The sequence below is a fragment of the Perna viridis genome, chromosome 5 (assembly GCF_037379345.1).
Source record: "Perna viridis isolate PV_CMFRI_1.1 ecotype Kerala chromosome 5, ASM3737934v1, whole genome shotgun sequence".
In the NCBI taxonomy this organism is placed as follows: Eukaryota; Metazoa; Mollusca; class Bivalvia; order Mytilida; family Mytilidae; genus Perna; species Perna viridis.
In genome coordinates this window covers 1,218,705-1,242,963 of record NC_142449.1, presented here as the reverse complement: position 1 = coordinate 1,242,963, position 24,259 = coordinate 1,218,705, and the positions used below count along the sequence as shown (strand labels likewise).

The window sequence follows — 24,259 nt, the reverse complement described above, 5'->3', positions numbered from 1 at the left end:
CAAGTTCGCTACATCCCTTGACAAGGAAACACATAATTTGTAAAAAACAAAAATTGAACATAACTGCTCATTGAATAAAATGAAGCTAATTTTACAGTTGGGGGGAGGTACATGTAAAAGTAGTAGCCGTTTAAAGGGTAAGTGATATGAAGAACCACCTCGTGCTTCTCACTACCATCCTCCCTGTCTCTATATTCCCTGCTTTAATTGAAATTGTAAAAAAAAAAGAAATCTTGATACTTGTCTATCCAATAACTAAATTCCCTCCAAATCCACTCATCTGATTGGTCACCATCTCAGATATGATACTATCATCTATGACAAGTCAAAGTGGTCAAAAAGTCGTATAGTGGACTACCATAAAATCCTTGTATGTATTGAAAATCTATTTCTAATATCGTAAAATAAAAGATCTATTATCACAAACTTATATATCCCTATTGCTTTTACATGCAATACTTTATTTGTGTTTTATGTTTAGTTATGTTATAGTCTGATGAATTTTTCGGATTTTATTAAAATATGTAAAACTCTATGTTTTGAGTATGGCTCTACCAAAGTGACGTTTCCTCCAAATAGAGACAAATCGAACGGTTATACTTATACGTTTTGTTACATGGACAGGACTATGTTTTTATTTTTCTTATGTCAAACATGACTTTCATGACGCGCAGTGTCTTGCGAGAAGCAATATGCACATCCTTAAGTAGCAAATGAATTTACTCTTTTTAGTGAGTTTCATACTGCTTGCTGCTATGCGTCATTGTTTTTGTTTCTTGTAATTGTTCTGTATGCGACTTGTCTTTTTGCTCTTTCAGTCAAACTGTCATGACTTTAGAGTTCCCTGATAGCTTATAATTGAAATTTATCAAGTCGTTTAGGAAATATTGATTATACAAAATAGCTACAGTGTATCCCTTAACCGAGTCAGTATTGAGGTTCATATTACGCTAATGGAAACTCTAAATCCATTCAGTTTAGAAGTAGTAAGAGCATGTCGACAATGATTACAGTGGGTTTACCTAGTTAGTACTACACTAAAGAAGCTACGAACTAATACAGACGGGAATTCAAATAGTGGTTGTAAAATCATTGGACGTTTTTGCTTGTTGAGTTAAAAAAAAAAGAAAAACATTGAGCAGTTTAGGATGAGTCAGTGTTATGAAAGTTAGACAAATGTTAAAAATGGCGGACATCGTCAATCCCCAGTATACCACCTGCTTTAAAACGTTAATATGTAATCTTTGTTACGATTCAAGTCAAAAACCGTAAAATTCACTATTTATTTCTTATTCAGAAACAGTTACATACCATATCAACGGTCTTTGGTTGCACTTACAAATAAATCTATATTGTGGCAACAGTTCTTGCTCGTTCTTGATTTGTTTGATGAGGAAAATGAATGTGTGGTTTTATCCAATATACATATCTGTATGCAGATAAGACATAACACAAAGCTGTGGTATAATGTATTGTTAAAGCATCGTTTGTTAGGTGTTTTTGCAACATATAGGCAGTTTTTGTATTAAATATGGATTGGTACTTGAGTGGTTATCTCATCTATTTCACCGAATTAGCAACAGGTCTTAACATTTGATCGACAACGTACAATGACATTCAAAAACTCTTCAGTGCAGATCATGTTATGAATTTTGAACTTTCGACTTCGGTGTGGCAAATAGATACAACTTATTTTAAAGGGGCGTAGCTGCCTATACGCAAATACGCAGTTGCGTACTTTTGGAAAAAGTAACAAAAATAAAAACACACATTTTAAAGATGAAATAAAGGTATTAAGCAATGACTCACTTGGGGCCTTGAGCGACCCCCACCCCCTCAAGACCCCTCGCCGTAATTTTGCGTACAAATAAAACAGGCATAGCTACGCCCCTGTTTTATATAAAGAAACATCATTACTATCCTTCTAAAGGTCTATAGTAACTATCAGTAAAAATCTTGTCGGCGAACTTATTGTTCTAATTACAAACTTTAAGACTTATACTGTTACAATGCCAAATTTTAGCGGGTCAAGTCAGTTCAGAAGACATCGAACGACTCTTTGGGTTCATCTTAGTACATGAAACACAACCATATCTTACTCGGTTAATCTCCAGTCTAATGGTGAAATATAGATGTTTTAAAACGTGATGATATTTTAGTGATTATATTTGGATCATAATTAAGTAATGATATCAAATATAAAAGACAATACGAAAAAGATATTTTTCTGACGTCAAACATGTGTTACTTTTTGCATTTGATTGAGTATTTAAACCTGTATTTCACAGTGATAAGTCATCCTAAAAATGACACGGCTTTAAGAAACTGTAATAGATTTATCAGAGGCATGGGAAAATTAGCCAACATCATGAACAAGACAAAAGCAACTCAGTTTGGCAAATGCAACGACGATACTGATGCCAAAGATTCTTATACCAACAAACCAACTACACCAACAGTATTGGTAGAAGATTTTTCCTCCGACACCTGCAATGCAAGGCAGAGAGAAGACTCAATATCATCGACAAAATCGGAACCTGATTTTCTTTCCGTAGCTGAATTTAACTGCCAGAAAATTCACAGGTCGAAATCAACAGACTGTGTTGAAGAAAGACAAAAAGACATATTTTTGAGGCGCGCATCGTCGTATTCATCACTGGAGGGCTACAGGCTCACAGAAACCGAATGCACATGCGTTCCTCACGAGGAGCGGAAGAGTGAAATAAACGGAAGTCAACTTTCACCATTTTATGGACTATGGAAACGTGACATTAAAACGACATTAAGTAAAAGGATTGAGCAGCCTCGTTTTATGAGAAGAAGTTCTTACAGACAATGTGGCTGTAAAACAAGGGAATATGAAAAACAATGTTCAGATATCAAAATACCAACATGTATCCAACATGGTGTCTGACTTCAATAATTGATGATATGTTGATTAAAAGAGTAAATAATCTGTTTGATGTCTTCTCCAGTCGCCAATGGTAGAATAAATTGTGTATTATCCAAGACAACCTGCTATTTTTGTTGTACTAAGTAGACACGTGTTAGTCATAATACATATGTAGCATTTTCTTTATTATGCACAACTTACAAATTTGTTCAAATTAGATTCAAGTACACGATAAATATAACTTTCCGTCATCTTTTATTGTTATGTTTTAAAATATTTGCAATGACCCATAAATCTGCACCCCAGATCATTTTATAGGAAGCATATTTAAAAAATGACAAAATTTCAAGTTTCAGTTTTTACTGCGCAGTTACGGTGTAGTTGAACTGTTTTGTCTGTTGGTAGGGTCTTTTACCCTGGATCATGAATATATGTTCCTTGTTTTAATCATGATTTCTTTGCTTTTACTTTCACAATTATTTAACAAGATATTAATATTACACGTGAAAATCAGTTTCATGTTTTACTGGTGTGAATTTCACGTCGAGTTAAATCAACATGAATTTAAATTGACTGTTTTTTTGTGGATTATTAGAAAACGTGATGAAACTTTAAAATTTCACGAAAAAGGACACTCAGGTGTCCGGAAAACTCATCATGTAAATCTATTTATCAAATGTCTATAAGAAACTGAAAAAGGCGATTACTTTATTCTTTTCAACAAAGGGTAATCAAGGGAACCAAGATTCTAGCGGAAATCAAAAGAATGTAACCAAGGGACCAAAACCAGACATGGAAAACAGACACGCATAACAAAGAACATAAAATAACCAAAATAATACTTACAAAGTAACAAAAGTAAATTAGCAACTCGGACTCCACCAAAAAGTGGGAGCATGGACAAGGGGCACAAACAAACGAGCAAGATAATTTTTGTGTAGTCTCTCTTAAGAATGAGGGTGAATGTACACTTCATTAACGAAACATAATATATATGGTGAGGTTTGGATAGATAGTAACTAGATTCCGTTTTGGACAACACCTTTAATTTTCTACATGAGAAGGAATATTGTATAAACTTAGTCACAATTCTGATAGTTATACACTATTACACATTTAATCATGGTTCTTGACTGCTTATTACAATACAAAATTTGGACTGACCAAAATATCTTCTGAGTTATATATGCTTGATTAAGAATGTTGTCGGCTTAATTCTTGAAAATGCAAATATAATCTTAAGATTGAAAATATATGAGAAATTAACAAAAAGCAAAACAAAAAACAAACAAAAAGAAAAAAAACAACAAATAAACCATATGTAACACAAAATAGTCATAAACATAAATCCTCTAAGCAAAACAACAATCATTAAAACAAATAAAAATATGTTATAACAATAAATGGATTTCTATTGACAATTAATACGGAGAAAAACTCTAAAGTGAACATGTACAAAATTTTAAAATTAGTTGCTTTTATTACTCTTTAACAAAGAATTTTGATTAAAAGATTAAAAATTGCAACTTTGAAATACAAAAATGTAGTTAAAATACATTATAATACTAACCACAAACTTTAATGATTTTTTTTGTTGTCTATTATTTAGAACAAATCAATACAAAACTTGAGATTTTGGTTATAACTTCTGGGACATTTATTAAAGAGTACCTATACAACCATACTATTGTAACACATGATTCAAAGATCATAGTAACTTATGTCACACCTCATCGAGTGGTAATAACAGTAGTAATTTACACTGAATCAGTCTCTGGCCACAAATTATGCATCATTATATTTCAAAGCAAACTGAAAATATTATTTTAAATACAAAAATTTAAAAATTATCGAAACAAAGAACCTATGTACCAACAAAACCATATTTAAAAAGAAGCGTGAAATAAGAATTCTATCAAAAACATCTGTGGTTAAGCTCGTGTTAAATCATTAAATCAAGGCATTCTTTGGCACTTTCTTGTCATCTTCACCCCGCCACACACTTTCAAGCGAGAGAAATGATCGAATAAGTTTATACAACATTTTCGCCCTATATAATTTAACATGTTAGTACAGACATTATAGCAATGCTGAAATATTGAAAACATTTTATGTTAATGGCTGCATTGGCCAATGAAATACATTTAATTACTTAAAAAAGGAAAACTAGATATCATTGAGATGGGAGCCGTCTCTGTTGGCCCCGCTGTCAATAACATAAGGTAAATGAGCTGACATGTAGCATTATTTGAAGTTAATACATAATCTCGTTATGTCAACTGAAACAGAAGTTGTTGACCTTGACCTTTGACCTAGGAAGTTGTACCTACATTATGACACACCCTCTGGTGTTGGTTAATATACGTGTCAAGTATAAACTTTGAAATCATAACGGTTCTCTGGATATAGAGCGGACATGAATTTGTTAGGGACGGACGGACGGACGGACAGACTGATCACTATAAGCCGACCCGCCTAAGGCGAGGCCCTAATTAAAATCGTACCAGAATGTGTCTTTTAACATGTTATGATATATCGGGCGAAATGTTGCAGTGGGATTTGCATTTTCTGATAAAGGTTTATAATAATAAAAATCGCACTCCCCATGTCCTTTTGGACATTATAATCACTGACAAGTATCCCTAATTTGTTTTAAAAGTTGGATATTTGCTGCAATTTAAAAACAACGAAACCTGGACATTCATCTATCACGTTCACTGTACTGTAATACAGTGAGTACCTGACATCTAACGACCATTAATCTCGCTTGGCAGTGTAATGGAGGTAACCTAATTAGTTTTTTTCTACATAAATATTTTACAATTAATATAAGTAACTTTGAGTAAGTTCAAACACTTTGATTCTAACCTAAATTAAATAAAAATCCAAATTTATACATTGGAAAAAAAAACCACATCGACAACGCATTTTCATTTCCTCTAGTCAAACATGGATTTGGAATACTCTACACACAAAATATGATAACTTTGTATTTAGAAAACAACACTAATAGCAATTGTGGAGACATTAGACGCTATCAAGTAAGAGATGGTTCAATTTTAACTGGGGAAACTTCTACATCTTGTGATGTCTGTAAACTCTCTGTTGACTGGGCGATGTTCACGACAACGTTATTACTTTGTCTTGATTCGACAGTCATAATGCTCTCTGGGACCATATTATTAGATACAGCCGACTCTGTAACATTGGAAATGCTATGCGTACATTGAATAGCCAAACCTAAATGTGCGATCGAAGATTGCTGTCTAAGACGTACAGACCCGGCATTAAATGAGGCATCTGGGACATTTGTTTCAGGACCATTGGATAATGATTCGATTGATTCGTTTATAGATGCTCTCATTACGGCGATATCATCGCAGAATGGTACACTATAGTTTGCTTGGTGAAGAGTATCCTTATGACATGAGAATTCCTGTTTCTGGACTGACGCCAAACCGCCAATTATTTCTTCCTTCACGCTGGTAGTTTGACTATCAGGTAAATTACAGTGGAGTGTGACAGGGTATGCCCCGGTGTCAGGTGTTCCATCATCGTTTATCTCCTGCATATCGAGTTCGTTTTCAATTGCATTGTCTATTTCAATCTCAGCTGGCATGCTCGACCAGTGCTCATTTTCTTCTCCATACTCGACAACCGTATCTACCCCACTTTCGACCAATACGCTGCTTTTCTGTTTCGTCTTCTTTCCCGATTCGTTCTTCGAACTCTTTGTATTTCTTTTTCTTTTATTTTTTAACAAATCTCTTTTGCCTGGTTTATTACCTGAGATACAATCTCCAACTGGAGATTGTAAAGGAACTGCTGCAAGTGGTTCATGCCTTTCTGTGGTCATTTTCTTTACCTTTTGTAAAGTACCAGAGCTCACATTTTGGACTGGAGTTAACTGTTTCTTAGTTGGCACAATTTTGTCCGATTGACTTCCAATACTTGTTCCTTGCAACGCTTGTGAAGAAAGAGTTTGAAGTGAAATAAGATGACTCATAGAAGGATCCCATGCAACAATTTCCCCAGTGTTGGTGTCCACAGCTATTTTATCCAATGGTATTTTATTGAAAGTTCTAGGGTTCATTGAACCTGAAGAACAATGCAGCTTTTTGGATGCATGACCAAGACGTTCATCTTCCTCAGATATATCGAAAACCGAATGACGGTTTTTATCGTCTCCCTTCTGCTTTAAATGGGATTCTGATCCAATAGTTTGACCCAAAGCTTGAAACAATTCAGGGCGCTCCATTAAATCCTTATTCTTGTTTGCTTGACGTAATTTATTTTGAAGGTCTTCCCTCGAAATGGCTGTACCAACGCCAAATTTATCAACGGGCATGAGGTGTTTTTTGGCCATTACCGTGTCTGAATCTTTGCTAAGACTTGTTCCTTTAAGTCTAGACGTAAGTGTATGTAAAGGAATTAAATGTTGGTTAGAAGATTCATATAGAACGAGCATACCGGAAGTGGTATCAACAGCAAGTTTTTCGAGAGGTACGTTACGAAAGTACTTTGGGTGCAAGTACTCTTCATCAGAAGACGACTTCTGCCTTTTTGATTCCCTTGTAACTTCTGTTGTTAAGGTATCACCAAAATTATAAGGTTGTCCCCTTCTTTTGTTTGTTTTCTGAATTTTGGGTTGAAGGTAGTCTGGTAGCTCAGCTGCTTTCCTTTTCTTAGTATTAGTTTTATCAGATATAACAGAAGTACAAGACAGCGTTTTACGAGACGACAGTTGGCCACTGATTGACTTCGTAGAGTTCTCTGACAATTGCTTTTGATTCTCTGTGTTTTTCAGTTCTTGAATAATATTATCAATATCGGCAGTCATTTGCTCGTAATCATCAGAAGGTTCTTGCTTTATATGATCCACAGACAAAATCACGTCCATCTTCGGTGGCTTCGTACCCGATTTCTTTTGCTTTTTTGTAATTTTAACTTTCATCGTTTTTGTTTTATTTTTTGTAGTTTTTTCTTTTGACGTCTTCATTTTACGTTCCGGTTGTGATTCATGTTTTGGTTTCGGTCCTAATTTGCTTTTGACATCGCTATTTTGTTTTGCCGATTCATTAACCTTACTACCCCCTTTTGGAGGTTTTCGTCCTATTTTGCTGTATACTTTCTTTGCATTATTTGATGAAGCCGTCGAGTCTTGTTTTCTCCCAAGTTTCTTCTTTGTCTGCATATCGTCATATACTACATTTTGATCTTCCTTATTTTCGTTATTCACTTTAGTCGCTTTAGTATTATTGGCACTAGATTTTTTATTCGAACGTCTTGAAATTTTATGTTTTGATCTATTATCTTCTGTTTTTCTCTTTCTAGCAGTTCTGATTTCCTTCTTCGGGTGTTTACAGGGTGAATGAGCTTTTATCTTTGAGGGAACATCACTGTCTTTATTTACCTTATTTGTTTCACCCTCCATCTTTAAATTTAATTTTAACTTGCTAGAAGGAACAGGTATTTTGGGTTTCTTATAATCATTGCAGTAAACTGTTCGTTTAAGCGTTTTCTTTTTCAATGGTCTAGATTTTTTAATACTTCGATCCAGCAATTTTTCTGCCTCTAATTTACTACTTTCACTACCACTGCTGGGTTTCATAGCTATATTGGGCATTCGCTTAGAACTATTAGTTTTATATGGAATTACTTTGTTTATTACGCCTTTATTTGACCAATATTTCCCAGCAGCAAATAACTGTCTCTTCTTTTCCTTTAAAGCTCCCGAACTGCCTTGTGTTCGACGCCTTCGTTTTGAATTATAGTAGCCAAACAAAACTTCGTCTTGCTTCCGTTTTAAATACCTCTGATGCCTCATTCTAGCAGTTTCATCCATCAAACTTGTATCCATCCACCATGCTTTTGTTTTCTTTCCTTTTTTCACAAAGTTAAATTGGAAACCAACAGTTGCTAATGGTAACCTAAAATCATCGTATATGGCCAGTGTTGCAGGTTTTGGGGGCTCTAAAATATTGACTTCTGATTTAACGTCAGGTTTTACGTCTATGTTTGGACTGGCATTGTTTACTTCAGAGTGGCTCGTTTTTACGCCATTATGACTACTGTCAGTGAATTCTGATTGTCTAACAGACTCATCAACCGTTCCTCCATTTAATAAGTTGGTAGAACATTCATTTTCATCGACTCTTTCGTCCTTAACGATTATACAATCCCAATTCAGTTCTGCATTCCGCTTTTCGAGTTCAGACCTTGTGATTTCGTCAATTGCCTCAGATTTAATTGCTTGTATATTCAACTGTAGTGTGTTTTCAAGCATTGCCAGCTCTTCCTCAGTGTGGCACCTGGGATAATGAACTTGAAGAAGGTGGTATCGTTTGAATGGCTTTTTACAAATCTCGCAGAAATAGGCGTATTTATCTCCATGCATAGTTCCGATGTGCGCAAGGATGTGATCCTGAGTTTTGCCAAAATACGCGCAAATTGGGCACTTTAATGGACGGTCTTTTGTAGAATGAACTACCATATGTTTTCTTTTATTCCCCAACCCATCAAATCGCATTCCACAAATTTCACAAGAATGTGGTTTATATCCAGCATGAAGATTTATATGTTTACGTAAAGCTGGTTTAACTTTAAATCGGCGATCACAAAGATCACATTTCCAAGGACGATCCTCCGAATGACGAAGCTGATGTTTTTTAAGTCTATCTTTAGTCTTAAATCCTTTACCACAAAGATCACACACAAAGTCAAGGGTCTTACAGTGAATTTTCATGTGTTTTGTAAGGTCTGATTTGGTTTTTGTCCTTTGTGTACATCCTGGGTAAGAGCATTGAAACTTACGGACATCGCTATGCTTCAACTTGTGACACTTAATTTCAAAGTTCGTTTTGCAGCGAAAGTCGCATTGGTCACATTTGATTGGTTTATCATCACTATGGCGATACATGTGATAGTTAAGATCCGACTGTCTCTTAAAAGCATAACCACATTCTTTACATTTATATGGACGTTCCTCTGTGTGTGTCAGAAGATGGTGTCGTATATTTCGAGGCCATTTAGTGGTAAAGTCACAGAAGTCACATTTAAATGGCTTGTCTGTTTGGTGTTTTCTTTGGTGCTTCATTAGATCACCTTTACACACACCAGCATAATCACACCCATTAAAATCACATTTGAAAGGTTTGTCTCCAGTATGTCTTGCCTCATGTTCCATCATTTTGCTATCTGACCTTGTCTCAAACTTACAATATTTGCATTTGATCCACTTTTTAACATGGACAGCCCTATGAGCTTGTAAATGAGACTTTTGAGTAGCAATATAGTCACATTGGTTACAAGGAAATTCTCCTATTATTCCTCTTCTCCCCTGTCCCTTTTTGTAATCGATGCCAGTCTTCTCAAACTTTTCAATTTTCTTCCATTCTGCATATGACTTTGGAAATTTTCCAAACCTTTCTGCCCTTTTCTTATCAATTTCCTGAAGAAGTCTGACACTTACATTTTTCTTTTTCTTCTTCCCACGGACAATAGTATATTCACATTGTTCTGGTCCCATGATTATATTTTGTTTCTTATTTTTATTCCTAGTCTCCTTTACACTTTTTGATTTTTTGCATAACTTCGTATTCTTATTTTGGTCTTTGTAGTTTTTTAAATGCTCATCAATGTTAATTGGAGTTAACTTTACAATGGCTGTTTTTGAGAGGCATTCCTCTACTAAGGTCCACTCTAATGCCTCAGTGTTGATAACTACATCCCCATCAGCAGCTTTACTGCAACTAGGTACTTCATCGTACTGGTAATGTGTGTTATATTCATTTGACTGAGGAGAAGTAGGAGACAAGGCCTGTGCTGTATAAATTGGCTCATTAAGACCGCTTATTTCACACTGACCAACACTTCCATTAGTTGGACTATCTTCTGGACAAAATATCTTATAAGTCACCAACTTGTCACTATTTTCATTTTCCTTCAAAATGTCACCTTTTGACTGGTTCTGTTTTAAAACATCACCTGTTTTGGCTTTGGAACCATTACTCACTGATTCCTGAAGTTTAGTCAAGTTAACTTCAGTATAAAGAACCCCATCCTGATCAACAACATACTCAGCATCAGGTACTGTGCCTTCCTGACCAGTAATTATTATAACTGGTATGGCCTCTCCATTCTGTTTCTCCATGTCAACGGTACATGTTATATCATTTTTTGGCACCATAGATTGAATAGTGTCTTTATTATTTACTTCTGCTGTGTTATTTACATCAGTCGTTTCCCCAGTAGGAAGTTCCTGCTGTTCATCACTGTTATGAACATCAGCAGTAATTGTGATACTATTACAATTTACAGTTTGTTCATTGCAATTTCCATAGTTGTTATCATCTTTTGAGATACTTTCCATTTTTCTAAATAATTTAGAGCTACCCTTTTATGCTCCACTATACTCAAAAAACAATATAATGAGATAAAAATTATCAACAATACATTAAAAAAGAGTTGTAGGTTGAATTGCATCAAAACTATAAACAAAAGTCACACTGGATTTCAATTACATAACAATACAATATAAAAATTCTCAATACTACAGTAACTAAATGTGGATTTCTATAAATTGTTTACACTAAGTTTCAACAATGTAAATGGATTTCAATGATAATAATACTATGTTCATATAAGTTACTTCACTGGATTTCTGTACATGTCTTTGTTTGGTGTCAACTTTAATGTTAAAACTGTCAAAAACAATGGATTTCATGTGATCTGAAAGAAAGAAATAGCCCATTAAAATACTCAGTTATCACTCAATCATCTTCTATTTGCAGCATACATCAATATTTGAAAAACAAGTACTTGCTGATTGATTGATTGATCAACTTATTGTAGTTTAATGACACATTTACTGAATAATTCATGATAAGACAAGTAAAATACTTAATTCAAGTCTCACCAAATATACATGTACAGTCTAAAATTCTTAATTAGCCACTCTACAATAAATATGATACAAATATTTGGGTATAATCCATAATCCTGAGTAAAATGTTAAATGGGTATTTTGTATTTTTATTATGACCAAAACAATGACTTTCATACATCGTAGACACACACTTTGTTATCTGTCCCTTAATGAATATCTTTCAGAATAATAAATCAAATCATTTCTAATTATTCCTGTTATAATCATTACTTTTGATCCATAAACATTTACAATCTCTATACATTTATTAAATTCCACAGCTTCTTTCAAGTAAAAAGCAACGAAATAAAACATTTTGCAATACAAACTAGTTGTAGCTCTAACTTGGATTGTGATGAAACGCTGAACACAGTAAAAATGGTCAAAAGAACTGTAAAAGGTGTAGGGGCATCATGCCATTAATATATCCCAAAATACATGTATCAATTTTGTTGCAATGCTACAAAAGTAGTTGAAAACAAAGTAAAACATAAAAATATAAGGAAAATGAAAGATTTATGACCTTATTTCATTTTTTTACGGAAAACTAATTCAGCAGCAAGAAACATTTTTATATTTTCACATATGGTAAACTATGTAATAATGAATTTAATTCTTTCAATATGAGGTTGTGCCTTGGGTGCTGACACAATGTCTTTGCTAGAAATATGACAAGAAAATGTCAAATGTACCAAAAAGAACAAAATGGACATAATATCTAAATTTTGGTAAACTTCAAGCAATTCTTTTGTCCTTTTTCATAAATTCATCTATCTTCTCATTTGTTATGGATTCACAATTGATATTTTTAACAGTTGTTAAATTATCAGTTATATTTTAGGTAAAAAGAAGCCCTTAATGCCCCTTCTCCTTTATAATCAAAACAACAAATATGCAATTTATTCAAAGTTTAAGAATATGCTTACATTTATTGCTGCTGATTCAATCAATTATGAATAGTCAAAATGGCCTAAGATAGGAGTTCTGTTTTTACAAACCTGTACAAATTTGACTTTTTAAAACAGTTTTACACAGTAAATATAAGGATTGATAAACACAGGAGATATAACGAGATACACAGAAGCTAAAATGAGAGATAAACACAGGAGATATAATGAGAGATAAACACAGGAGATATATCAAGAGATAAACACAGGATATATAACAAGATATAAATACAGGAGATATAATGAGAGATAAACACAGGAGATATAATTAGAGATAAACATGGTAGAAATAACAAGAGATAAACATGGTAGATATAACAAAAAATAAATACAGGACATATAACAAGAGATAAACACAGGATATATATCGAGAGATAAATACAGGAGATATAACGAGAGATAAACACAGGAGATATAACAAGAGATAAACACTGGAGATATATGTTTATCCAGAGATAAACCCAGGAGATATATGTTTATCCAGAGATAAACACAGGAGATACAACAAGAGATAAACACAGTAGATATAACAAGAGATAAATACAGGATATATAACAAGAGATAAACACAGGCGATATGACGAGATAAACACAGAAGATATGAGAGATAAACACTGGATATAAAATGAGAGATAAACACAGGAGATACAACAAGAGATAAACACAGGAGATACATGCATATTGACAGATAAACATAGGATTTATAATGTAAGTTAAACACAGAAGATATAACAAGAGATAAACACAGGAGATATAACAAGAGATCAACACAGGAGATAAAATGAGAGATAAACACAGGAGATATAACAAGAGATAAACACAGTAGATATAACAAGAGATAAATACAGGATATATAACAAGAGATACATACAGGAGATATAATGAGATAAACACGGAAGATATGAGAGATAAACACATGAGATAAAATGAGAGTTAAACACAAAAGATATAACAAGAGATAACCACAGGAGATGTAACAAGAGATAAACACAGGAGATACATGCATATTGACAGATAAACATAGGATTTATAATGTAAGTTAAATACAGAAGATATAACATGAGATAAACACAGGAGATACATGTATATAGACAGATAAACATAGGAGTTATAATGTGAGTTAAACACAGGAGATATAACAAGAGATAAACACAGGATATATATCGAGAGATAAACACAGGATATATATCGAGGGATAAACATAAGAGATATATTGAGAGATAACACAGGAGATATAACAAGAGATAAACACAGGAGATATCAGGAGAAATAAACACAGGAAACTAGTTTTTGTATAGACTCACTCCATGTTAAGCAATGGAAATTGTTTTTGGAGAAAAATCTGTATATGCCTTTGATATACTAATTGTACTTTAATAGGAAGTGCGAGAAATCAAAATCAGACAATCAGGATAGGGAATATGGACAAGTAAGTTCTATGAAGACAAGGTCAATGTTTAAAACACTCAAAAATATCCGGTAAGATTTTCGAAAAAAAAAAAAGCTAACTGTATATAACTCTTTTACTCATTGTACTGAATAAGTTTTATTCTTTCATTGGTTAAGAGAGCACCAACATTTTAACAGAAAGACTGACAGGCAAGCAGACAGACAGATGGTTCAAAAAGTCAAAATTCTTCAAATCATAAAGGAATAATTAATACCTGATAAAGTATTTTTAACTTACCAACAACAAAACATGTTCTAAACTTACCAATAAAAGAAATAAGTCTAAACTTACCAACAAACAATAAATTAAAGCTTCTTAATATGTCTCTTCCATTATGTTGCATACATCTTAACATTCCTTTTCCTACAAAAGCATGGAAACAGTTATTATACATGATGCAATTCTACATATGTATGTACAAATATAGTGTTCATATACTGTGAAACATTCAATAGGGGGAGACATGTATGACATTTTGGTATACAGTGGATTCCCATTAATCTCATAGTTTATTTGACAGAAAAAATTATGCAATTAACTGAAATTTCATTTTAAGGTATAACACCCAATATTTTCAATGTTTCACTGGGTATATTCTTTTATCAAGAATTTATTTAAGATTAGTAATAGAAAAGAGAAAATGTTGTGGATACAAATTTCTGAAGAAAACTGAGAGAAATTAATATTGATGTACAATTGTTTTACCAATAACCATACATTTTTTAGTAAAAATTAGAAAAAATATTTATGCAATAAAGACATATATTTTAATTATTGGTCCTATGTTATGCAAATAAGAGGATTCCTTACATGAAATTGATGTGAAATATTTTCTTCTAGTTCCTATGCTATGAACAAAGAATATGTAATCAACAGGTATGTGATTAAATGGAATCCAATGTACCAATGTTCCAAAATGGCAAACAAAATTCCTTCTGAAACAATATAAGATCTATAAAATAAACATTTAGGAAAAATTACTGTGTATGTTTTGACAGTGAGAGGGCAATAACTCAAAAGACACTAACATTTGTTATATTTCTAGGTAAATCCTTTGATGTTGCATGTACATGTATGGTATAATGAGAGGTACAAGAAAACTTGCCAAATTTAATCTACTATAAAATAGGCACTTTATATGTCAAAGAATAACTCAAGCTTGGAAACAGCGTCTGCATTCAAAATTCACTTTAGATGCTGCAGCTAGTCCTCTCAGAAAATACAAAAATCTTGCAATGTCGGGAAAATGTGAATGATTTTACGTGACGTTATCTGATTGTCAAACGTTTTGTTTGAAATTTGTCCTAGAATTTTGAAAGGCCTGTCTGCAGTGGTTAGCAGTGGTGGATCCAGGGGGTGAGGGGAGGGTGGGGGGGGGGCAAGGCCCCCCCCTTAGAAAAAAATTGATGGAAACTTGTGTGTTACATTTTTTGTGTAAATCATGAAAAACACTCACTTCATGATCATCACCGGTGATCCTTTTTGGGGGCCCCCCTTATCTAAAACTCTGGATCTGCCACTAATTAGTAAGAGAGGGAACGAACGTCTGCTGCTGCATGGAGCTTAAGAAGAACTATAAAGTGTACAGTGTATGTAAATATACTAAATGTACATGTTTGAAAAAAATGAATAGACATTAATAATGAGAACACATGTGTCTTTGTAAAAACCAAGCACAATTCAGCCACATTAAAACATTAATGAACCCGAAAAATTGACAGTATCTTAAAAGAAGTCCTCTTTATTCATAAAAATATGCCTTATCTGGTCTTTTATCAAAGTGTAGCTCACACACTGCCTGAATATTACAGAGACTTGTGTTCTTTGACAAACATACCAATTAAAATAAAATCAACTTATTTTTTTTGCCCAGAGTTTGTGCCCACCCCTCTAAATGAAGTTTGTAAATTGCTGATTATTTAAGTTTACAATGAAAAAAGTCCCAACAGTATCATGACTGCAGAATTCCTCTCTACAGGATTTGACTTTCACATTTTTGCAAAGAACAGCATGTATTTCCAATAATTGCATAATGATGTAAATTAGTTTAGCCATACTTTTTACTATAATGTACAATTTTATCTTTGCCTCACATCTTCATAGTGGTGTTATTACCATCACAATTCCTAGAAAATGAAATTATATATTTTAACTGTCACCAATGTCAGACTACAGATTAGAAAATATATAAGAGGGTGTCCACCAAAACCAGGCTGTCGGTGGCACATGACAAATTTTGTTTTCAAAATATTTTCTATTTCATATTGCAAATGCATTCCTAAAGAAGAATGTCTGCAACATTTAAAGAGAAATAAATAACAAAGAAAGTGTTGAAATTCATTGAAAAAGAGAGATAACTCTTTTATTTTGTACAAAATTTGGATGCATTCTAAAGGAACTGTAAAATGATTTTTTCAGCCATCGTCAATTTAAAAAATTCTTTGCACTATTAGACATAAATATATATATGATAAACAAAAAATTATATGGGATAAAATTTACCACTGCCTGGTTTCTAAATGAACAGTCTCTTAAATTGTAATGAAATAAAAACAACTACAATTTACAGATGTCAACCTGACAACTTCATAAAAAATTAATTTTAGTCACCATGACATCAATATCAATAAATGTCATACCTGTTAAGCTTGTCGTAAAAGGTGACTAAATAGTGCTCAGAACCCTAGCCAGGGGGTAGGGCGTTCTGCCCACAGAGCAACTGGAATGTGTGCCCCAGGTGGTGGAATGGGGTACCCCTGGCATGTTACATGCTGGGGTTGTCAGGCTATAATACGGAAAACCTGACCACAAACCATAGTGATGCACCGTGTTGGGAAAGATGCCACGTTCCTCGCACGTTATAGAACCCTACTGTGGTATTCTCCTGGAGTAGGAACCATAGGGCTCCTCCACAGGAGGCTAAATTGCCTGACCCTACCCACCTCTCCCTATTTCCAGTGGCAATCAAAGTTTGTCGACCCCATTGTCCTTGTGTCCTATCCCTTTTTCATTTCATCATCATTTCATGTTCATTTTATCATCAATTTCTTGTTCATCATCTGAATATAGCTGAAATATTGCTGCTCGGACGTTAAACCCCAACAAACAAACAAACAAACATACCTGTTAATAAGGGAAATGAGTCTTAAAAATAATTTTTAACCTTTAACACAATGACCTCTTAATTAATAGTTGAATATTATGCTACTCTATCTTTCATCAGAGTAAGTTTGATTTATTTAAGAACTGAATGTTTCTTTTTTGATGTCTCATCCGCTTGTAAAAGCATCGACCAACACATTTTCAATGAGGCCTGCTAGTGCTTCATGCCCAAAATGTGTGACCAGTCAAAAGGTTTACATGCCAATCACACAATGTGTGACCGGTCAAAAGGTTTACATGCCAATCAAACAATGTGTGACTGGTCAAAAGGTTTACATGCCAATCACACAATGTGTGACCGGTCAAAAGGTTTACAATCAAACATAAGAAATGAAGCATTCAATTCTTTTAATTACATTTCATACATGTTTGTTTACTTTATTTTTATTTCACTTCAGGTATAACAGTACATAGAAAATAGGCAAAACATAGTCATCAATAAAAGTTGTCCACTTAATTGTGGGCGTGGCCTATATAAATAACTCAAAGATGTGTTTCATGAAACATCATATTTAAAGCCAATTATCTGGTGAGATTAGCATATTTTAGTAATATGCACATTAAATGTAATTATATAATTATCCAATGAGATTAGCATATTTTAATAATATGCACATTAAATGTAATTATATAATTATCCAATGAGATTAGCATATTTTAATAATACGCACATTAAATGTAATTATATAACTATTAAGGGAAATTAAGTTTCAAGAAGAAACTAATTTTGACAGATAGACAGAATGACACAGCCAACACACAATAATTTCAAACTATTCCTATGAATAATTGCCAAGCTTTATGTGAGGATAAATTACAAAACCCCCAAAAAAGTGACAAAATGTACCAGAACAGTAAGTTGATGAGCAGATGTACAGTAAGCATACCCATAAGGACAGCCGCTGAGATATTAGACAGATGTACTCGTGTATGGACAGCAGTGATTTTAAAGAGGCATAAAAAAGAAGTTAAAACCAAATCCTAGTAACAGTGACAAGACTGCAAGTACAAGTATATTGATTTTTGTCAAAACTCTGCAGAGCAAAACAATTAATTACATGTACAATGTATCTATAACTCATCCAGATTGATACAAAAATCAAAATGGAAAGGCATGCATAACCCTGAAAAAAATATATCAAGGAATACCAAAAATACAGCAGTGAACTATTGAAAATTCCTGTGTGATAAGTTTTGATTTTTCACATCTGAATTAAGATTCTGTATGTTAATTTTTTTTGACGTAACTGATGATTTGTAATATCTGTCTGCCAATTACAAAATCAAATTAAAAAAAAATATTAACAACAAATTATTGAGAAAATTTGTTTTATAATTAGGGTAATCAATTGAATATCATAAATACCAAAACATTATAACTTGTGCTGAGAACGCTTAGATATAAAACTTGTGCTGAAAACAATTAGATACATAACTTGTGTTGAGAACACTTAGCTATATAACTTGTGCTGAGAACGCTTAGATATATAACTTGTTCTGAGAACGCTTAGATACATAACTTGTGTTGAGAACACTTAGTTATATAACTTGTGCTGAGAATGCTTAGATATATAACTTGTTCTGAGAACGCTTAGATATATAACTTGTTCTGAGAACGCTTAGATACATAACTTGTGCCAAGAATTCTTAGATTATATAACTCTTCATGGAACAATTCTGATTACTTGTACTAGCACTTGTGATCATATTTAGATTAATCGCTCTTTCCACTGCTTACAATTTCTTACCTTTTCCTTTGTGAAATCAATACTTGGTCAAAAGGTCATGCATGTACCTGTAACTCTGTCAACAAAATGTGTCAGTAGAACACAAATGTTGAAGATTTTAAAACTGAACAGTAAAGGTTCTACATTATATTAAAGGATAGATCTATACTTGGTAGTCATCTCAATATACAATTATTAGAACTTCTACATAAAGGTAAAACTCCAAGAAACCACTAATGCTGTGGGTAAAACTTGAGGCTTAGTGGCTACTAAGAAACCACTGATTCTGTGGGTAAAACTAAAGGCTTAGTCGCTACTAGGTAAAACTACGCTTAGAGTTACTGAGAAACCACTGATGCTGTGGATAAAATTCGAGGCTTAGTCGTTACTCAGAAACCACTGATGTTATGGATTAAAACTGAGGCTTAGTCATTACTCAGAAACCACTGATGCTGTGGGTAAAACTTTAGGCTTAGTTGTTACTAAGGAACCACTGATGCTGTGGGGGAAACTTGAGGCTTAGTCACTACTAAGAAACCACTGATGCTATGGGTAAAACTTGAGGCGTAGTCGCTACTAAGAAACCACTGATTCTGTGGGTAAAACTAAAGGCTCAGTCACTACCAGGTAAAACTCTATGCTTAGAGTTACTGAGAAACCACTGATGCTGTGGGTAAAACTAAAGGCTTAGTCACTACCAGGTAAAACTCTATGCTTAGAGTTACTGAGAAACCACTGATGCTGTGGGTAAAACTAAAGGCTTAGTCACTACCAGGTAAAACTCTATGCTTAGAGTTACTGAGAAACCACTGATGCTGTGGGTAAAACTCGAGGCTTAGTCGCTACTCAGAAACCACTGATGCTGTGGGTAAAACTCGAGGCTTAGTCGCTACTCAGAAACAATTGATTCTATGGATTAAAATCGAAGCTTAGTCACTACTAAGAAACCACTGATGCTGTGGGTAATCAACATCAATGGATTTCCATGAAAATCAATACCAAGATCACTTCATGCAATTATGTAATAAGAAATGAAGGATGCATCCATTTAATGACATAATGCTGAGTGATGGATGGACAAGTTGGAAACATGATATAACCTGGGTAACTTCAATGTCTGGGGGGTATAACTAAAGAAAAGTGGACCTCAGTAATGACACTCTAAAGAGTAAAGTTAACTAAGTAAAAAATGAGGTTTGCATAAAGCAGAATCAGGTAACATTTGATTGAAATTAAGGCATACAACATGTAATTCAGGTTATTTTTCATGACAGGACAACCTTGAATTTCTTATCTTGGTAAGTACAATACATGCATACACCATAACTATATACGATCAACATTACGTTGTCAACAGCATTATTTAATGTTTAGAAAGATGAATGAGCCAGTCATTTGGAAACAAATGGTGTGATGGAATAGCAGTCAAGCTGTCAAGAAGCATTGGTCATACATTACAAAGGCTGATCTGGCCCCCTATATGCTTGAAAACTTTGGTATATCATATAGAAAAAAATGGATTCCCAACCATTAGTCAGCAAGGAATATTTGGATCAGTCACTGCATTGTATATCTACAAGTGATTAACTGTCACTGACTGAATATTAACTGTCAATGACTGAATTTAACTTTTTGTTGCCACATTACATGTACATGTAACATCTATTTGAGGGGTACCCCAAATTTTTTTAAACTCAATTATAGAAAAAAATCCATGGAACTAGTAATTCTTTCCTTTTCTTTCAGATTGATAAATAGAAGGGGCCTAAGGGAAGCCCCTGACAAATACCTTGTTTAAATAATAATAAAAAAAAAAACACAAATACTTTTGGTGGACATTTTTCATTTAACTACAAACATTTTTAATGCCCATTGTGTGTCCTCTTATTATATAATTTAAATACAAAGTATGTGTACATTTATATGGTGCATTTCAAAACTGTATTGAGATATACATTTTACATACATGTAAATAAAAACAGGTAAAAAAGGCATTGTGAAATCGATAAATACTACCTGAGAAATGCTTGTAACCTAAGAATCTGTGGTTTATTTCCACTTGGTCATTCTATCTGTAGTTTTCTTACTAAAATCATTAAAAAAATAATACAAGGGAGGTAATCAATGACATGAAAGTCCTCATGAATAAGCTCCCTTCCTTGTCATGAAATAGCAACCCATAAATAAAAGTTCTCTTGATGTTTTGAAACTGATTGAATTTGGAAATAAAGATCTTTAAGCTGAGTACATGTATTTGCTTATTTATGACAGGGATTTTATATTAGACTCCCTGTTTACATGTATGATAATATATTCTCTGATTATTATAGATAAAAATGATAAGTGCACAATTGTCCTGAAAACTTATATTGTTACTTTATATGTGTTGTTTCCTGTTCAATTTGCATACTACTTCAACACCTTATCATACTATTTTGTATATGGCCTGAAACACAAAGGAAAGAGGACAAAACGGAAACCCTTGTCGACTGCCTCCTTCGAGACCATAACTTGTCGATTCTTGTGTCTACAGTAAGCATATTAAATGTTCGTAACTTGAAAACATCAGTTCAAAATACTAAAATATCAAATTCTGTACAAACCTCTTACTTACAACATCAACGAGGCGACAATCATGATGTATTCATCGTGCAAAATCGACATTAATGTGGATCAATAATTACTAACCAAGAAAGACAACTCCAGTCTAAAGTTCTACGGCATGCAGTAATACCATAAACTTTGTATTTCGTTTTAAAGCTGTCTGACATTATATTAAACGCCTTTACAACGATTATAATTTTAAAGCTGCTTTAGCTGCCAGATTTTTCAGTTTTGAGTCTACTGAATTTTACTGATTCAATGAAACAGTTTGTGGTAATGCAATAAATGTCGATAAAACCCACAGAATATTATGACAACAACGGGTTTTTTTTATCAAAGAATATCGATAGCTCTAATCTAATTCTTTTTCGCCATTACAAAGTGCATCGTCTGCTAATGAACACAAAAATCAAAATGGAAAGGCAATGCGTAACCCAGAAAAAAATATATGCAAGGAAAACCAAATATACAGATAGCAGTGAAATATTGAATATTTTCTGTGTGATAAGTTTTGATATTTCACATCTGAATTAAGACTCTGTATGTTAATTTTATTTGACGTATGTGATAGGGTGTAAAATTACTGATATTTTATATTTTATTTGTATCTTAAATTTGAATTTTGTTTGTATTTGATATTTATTTTCATAGATAATAAAAACCTTTTTCAATTTATATGTGTGTTAATTTCAGATGGAAATTAACGTTTTGACTTAGACCTAAACGACATAACGGACAGACATTTCGAACCTGGTATTTCTTTTCTATCAGTTTGAGATTTCGTATTTTCTCGGTTGGATTCGGTCTTTTCCGTTCTATGCTTGGTTGAACCACACACTTTATTCTGGCGGGTAAATAGTATTGTTCGTGAGGCACTCACCATTCAGTTTCCGACTTGACAACACCTATAAGAATTTGACAGAGGTCTTGCTTGAAAATAATATATCTTGGAAACTTTTCTAATCAGTAACTGTATTCAGCATGATGACTTAGTTCGTTATATTTGCATGCTCTATTTATTGCCTAATTTTGTTAAAAATCCTTTAAATTAATATTTTTATCCGGTATGAAAGTTTCATGAATGTCGGTTTGCGCGCGAGAATGAATGTCTAAATATTATAACCGTTTAAATAAAATAAAACATTATTTAGGTATAACTGAATAGTAACGTTTATTTTTCAATAATTAAAATGAAAATTTCTTAGCCAAACTTTTCATTAAAATAACAAAGCAATAACGGTTGAACGCATACATGTACTAGGCGAGACATTTGCACAAGAGAATCTTGTAATTTTGTTTTAAGGGTAAATAGACTAATAAATACGGGATTTAAATATCTTGAATTTATATTTCAAAGTGTATTTTTGTTACTACATATTGATTCTCCTCAAATATGTATTAGCAGAGGTTTATAATAATTTTTTTTGTTATACAGGATGAACACTTATGCTTGTGAAAGATATAGATGCACGTCTAGATGTACTTAATTATCTGTGCCACTTTCACGATATCTGAGGTAGATATTTTTGTATATATCTTATTGTTATTTTTTTATGATTTGTACGATTTTCAAAGTCACGAAAATTATAGATATTTGGTAATTTGCTGATCGCAAATGAGCCGTACAATACACAATGCACTTGTAGTTATCTTTTTTTAAAAATAATTTCCAGATATGTTTGTTAATTTACGGTTGCCTGAATATAAGCTAATAGTGTTGCTCAGGCGGAAAGCACCAACTATCAATGTTAATTTACGGAACATACCCGTTATATATTTTAATAATATTTCTTGGCACATCGGATTAATATGAACATATTGATTGATTGACTTATTTATGCATAATCAGGTGATTTTGAGATGAAACGAATTTTTCATTTCTCGTAATTTTTACTTAATGTTCGAACGTCATGTGAAGTGATTTTTGCATAGAGTATTATTTTTTTTCATTGTATTTGCTTTATATGTTTGTTACAATAAAGCGTAAAATGTAAAATTGTAATTTGTGCTATAATATTTGTATTTTTATTACAGGGCATTTTTCCTGTTTCATACAGATTGTTTTGTTCAAAATAAAGTATTGAACCTGAAACGACTTAATATCGGAGCCCCAAGATTTTAAGCGCTTCCACACGTAACTGATGATTTGTAATATCTGTCTGCCAATTACAAAATCAAATTAAAAAAAATTATTAACAACAAATTATTGAGAAAATTTAACAGATTGTTAATCATGAAGAGTCCATTAGCAATTTTAGTATTTTACCAATCCAATTAAAATCAGACATGTCAATATGTGATGATGATTGTTTTTTTTTAACGAACTTGAAGCAACGTAGGCCTCTCACGGTCGATGTTAGTGGTTAGTAAAACCAACTGAAGAACCGGTCAGAGTATGTTCTACTAGCAGCTGGTCAGTTCTGTTGACGCTCTTGCTACTCTCAGACCCCACGTGGGTCCGAGAGCGTTTCCCCACTCGTACTTTTAAGTAGTACGTCACCGTGTAGAGTGCAACCTACCAATATAAGAGTTCGCGCCATTCTCATTAGTG

General features: G+C 33.2%; 1 protein-coding gene and 1 long non-coding RNA gene across 11 annotated transcripts; one reads left to right on the top strand and one right to left on the bottom strand.

Moving 5' to 3' along the window:
• Positions 1–3,922: 3,922 nt before the first annotated feature.
• On the bottom strand, positions 3,923–21,805 carry LOC148615536 (uncharacterized). Of its 10 annotated transcripts, none has more exons than XM_088581846.1 (6): positions 21,708–21,805; positions 21,121–21,190; positions 16,273–16,341; positions 15,672–15,788; positions 14,507–14,578; positions 3,923–11,623 (listed from the first exon to the last, which is right to left on the bottom strand). In XM_088581846.1, exon 6 carries the CDS (start codon positions 11,262–11,264, stop codon positions 5,931–5,933), a length of 5,334 nt encoding a protein of 1,777 aa, XP_088437972.1. In that variant the 5' UTR covers positions 11,265–11,623; positions 14,507–14,578; positions 15,672–15,788; positions 16,273–16,341; positions 21,121–21,190; positions 21,708–21,805; the 3' UTR covers positions 3,923–5,930. The 10 variants fall into 10 exon arrangements, with proteins under 10 accessions (XP_088437972.1, XP_088437973.1, XP_088437975.1 ...); XM_088581847.1 differs by having other exon boundaries at positions 15,672–15,777; XM_088581849.1 differs by having other exon boundaries at positions 21,719–21,800.
• Positions 18,125–23,946, top strand: LOC148615535 (uncharacterized). The gene is made up of 3 exons (XR_015922005.1): positions 18,125–21,636; positions 23,144–23,224; positions 23,743–23,946. It is a non-coding gene; the product is annotated as an uncharacterized LOC148615535 (long non-coding RNA).
• Positions 23,947–24,259: the final 313 nt, after the last annotated feature.

Excerpts from the sequence above, each read along its gene's own strand:
- LOC148615536 (XM_088581846.1), bottom strand. The coding sequence starts at position 11,264 with ATGGAAAGTATCTCAAAAGATGATAACAACTATGGAAATTGCAATGAA.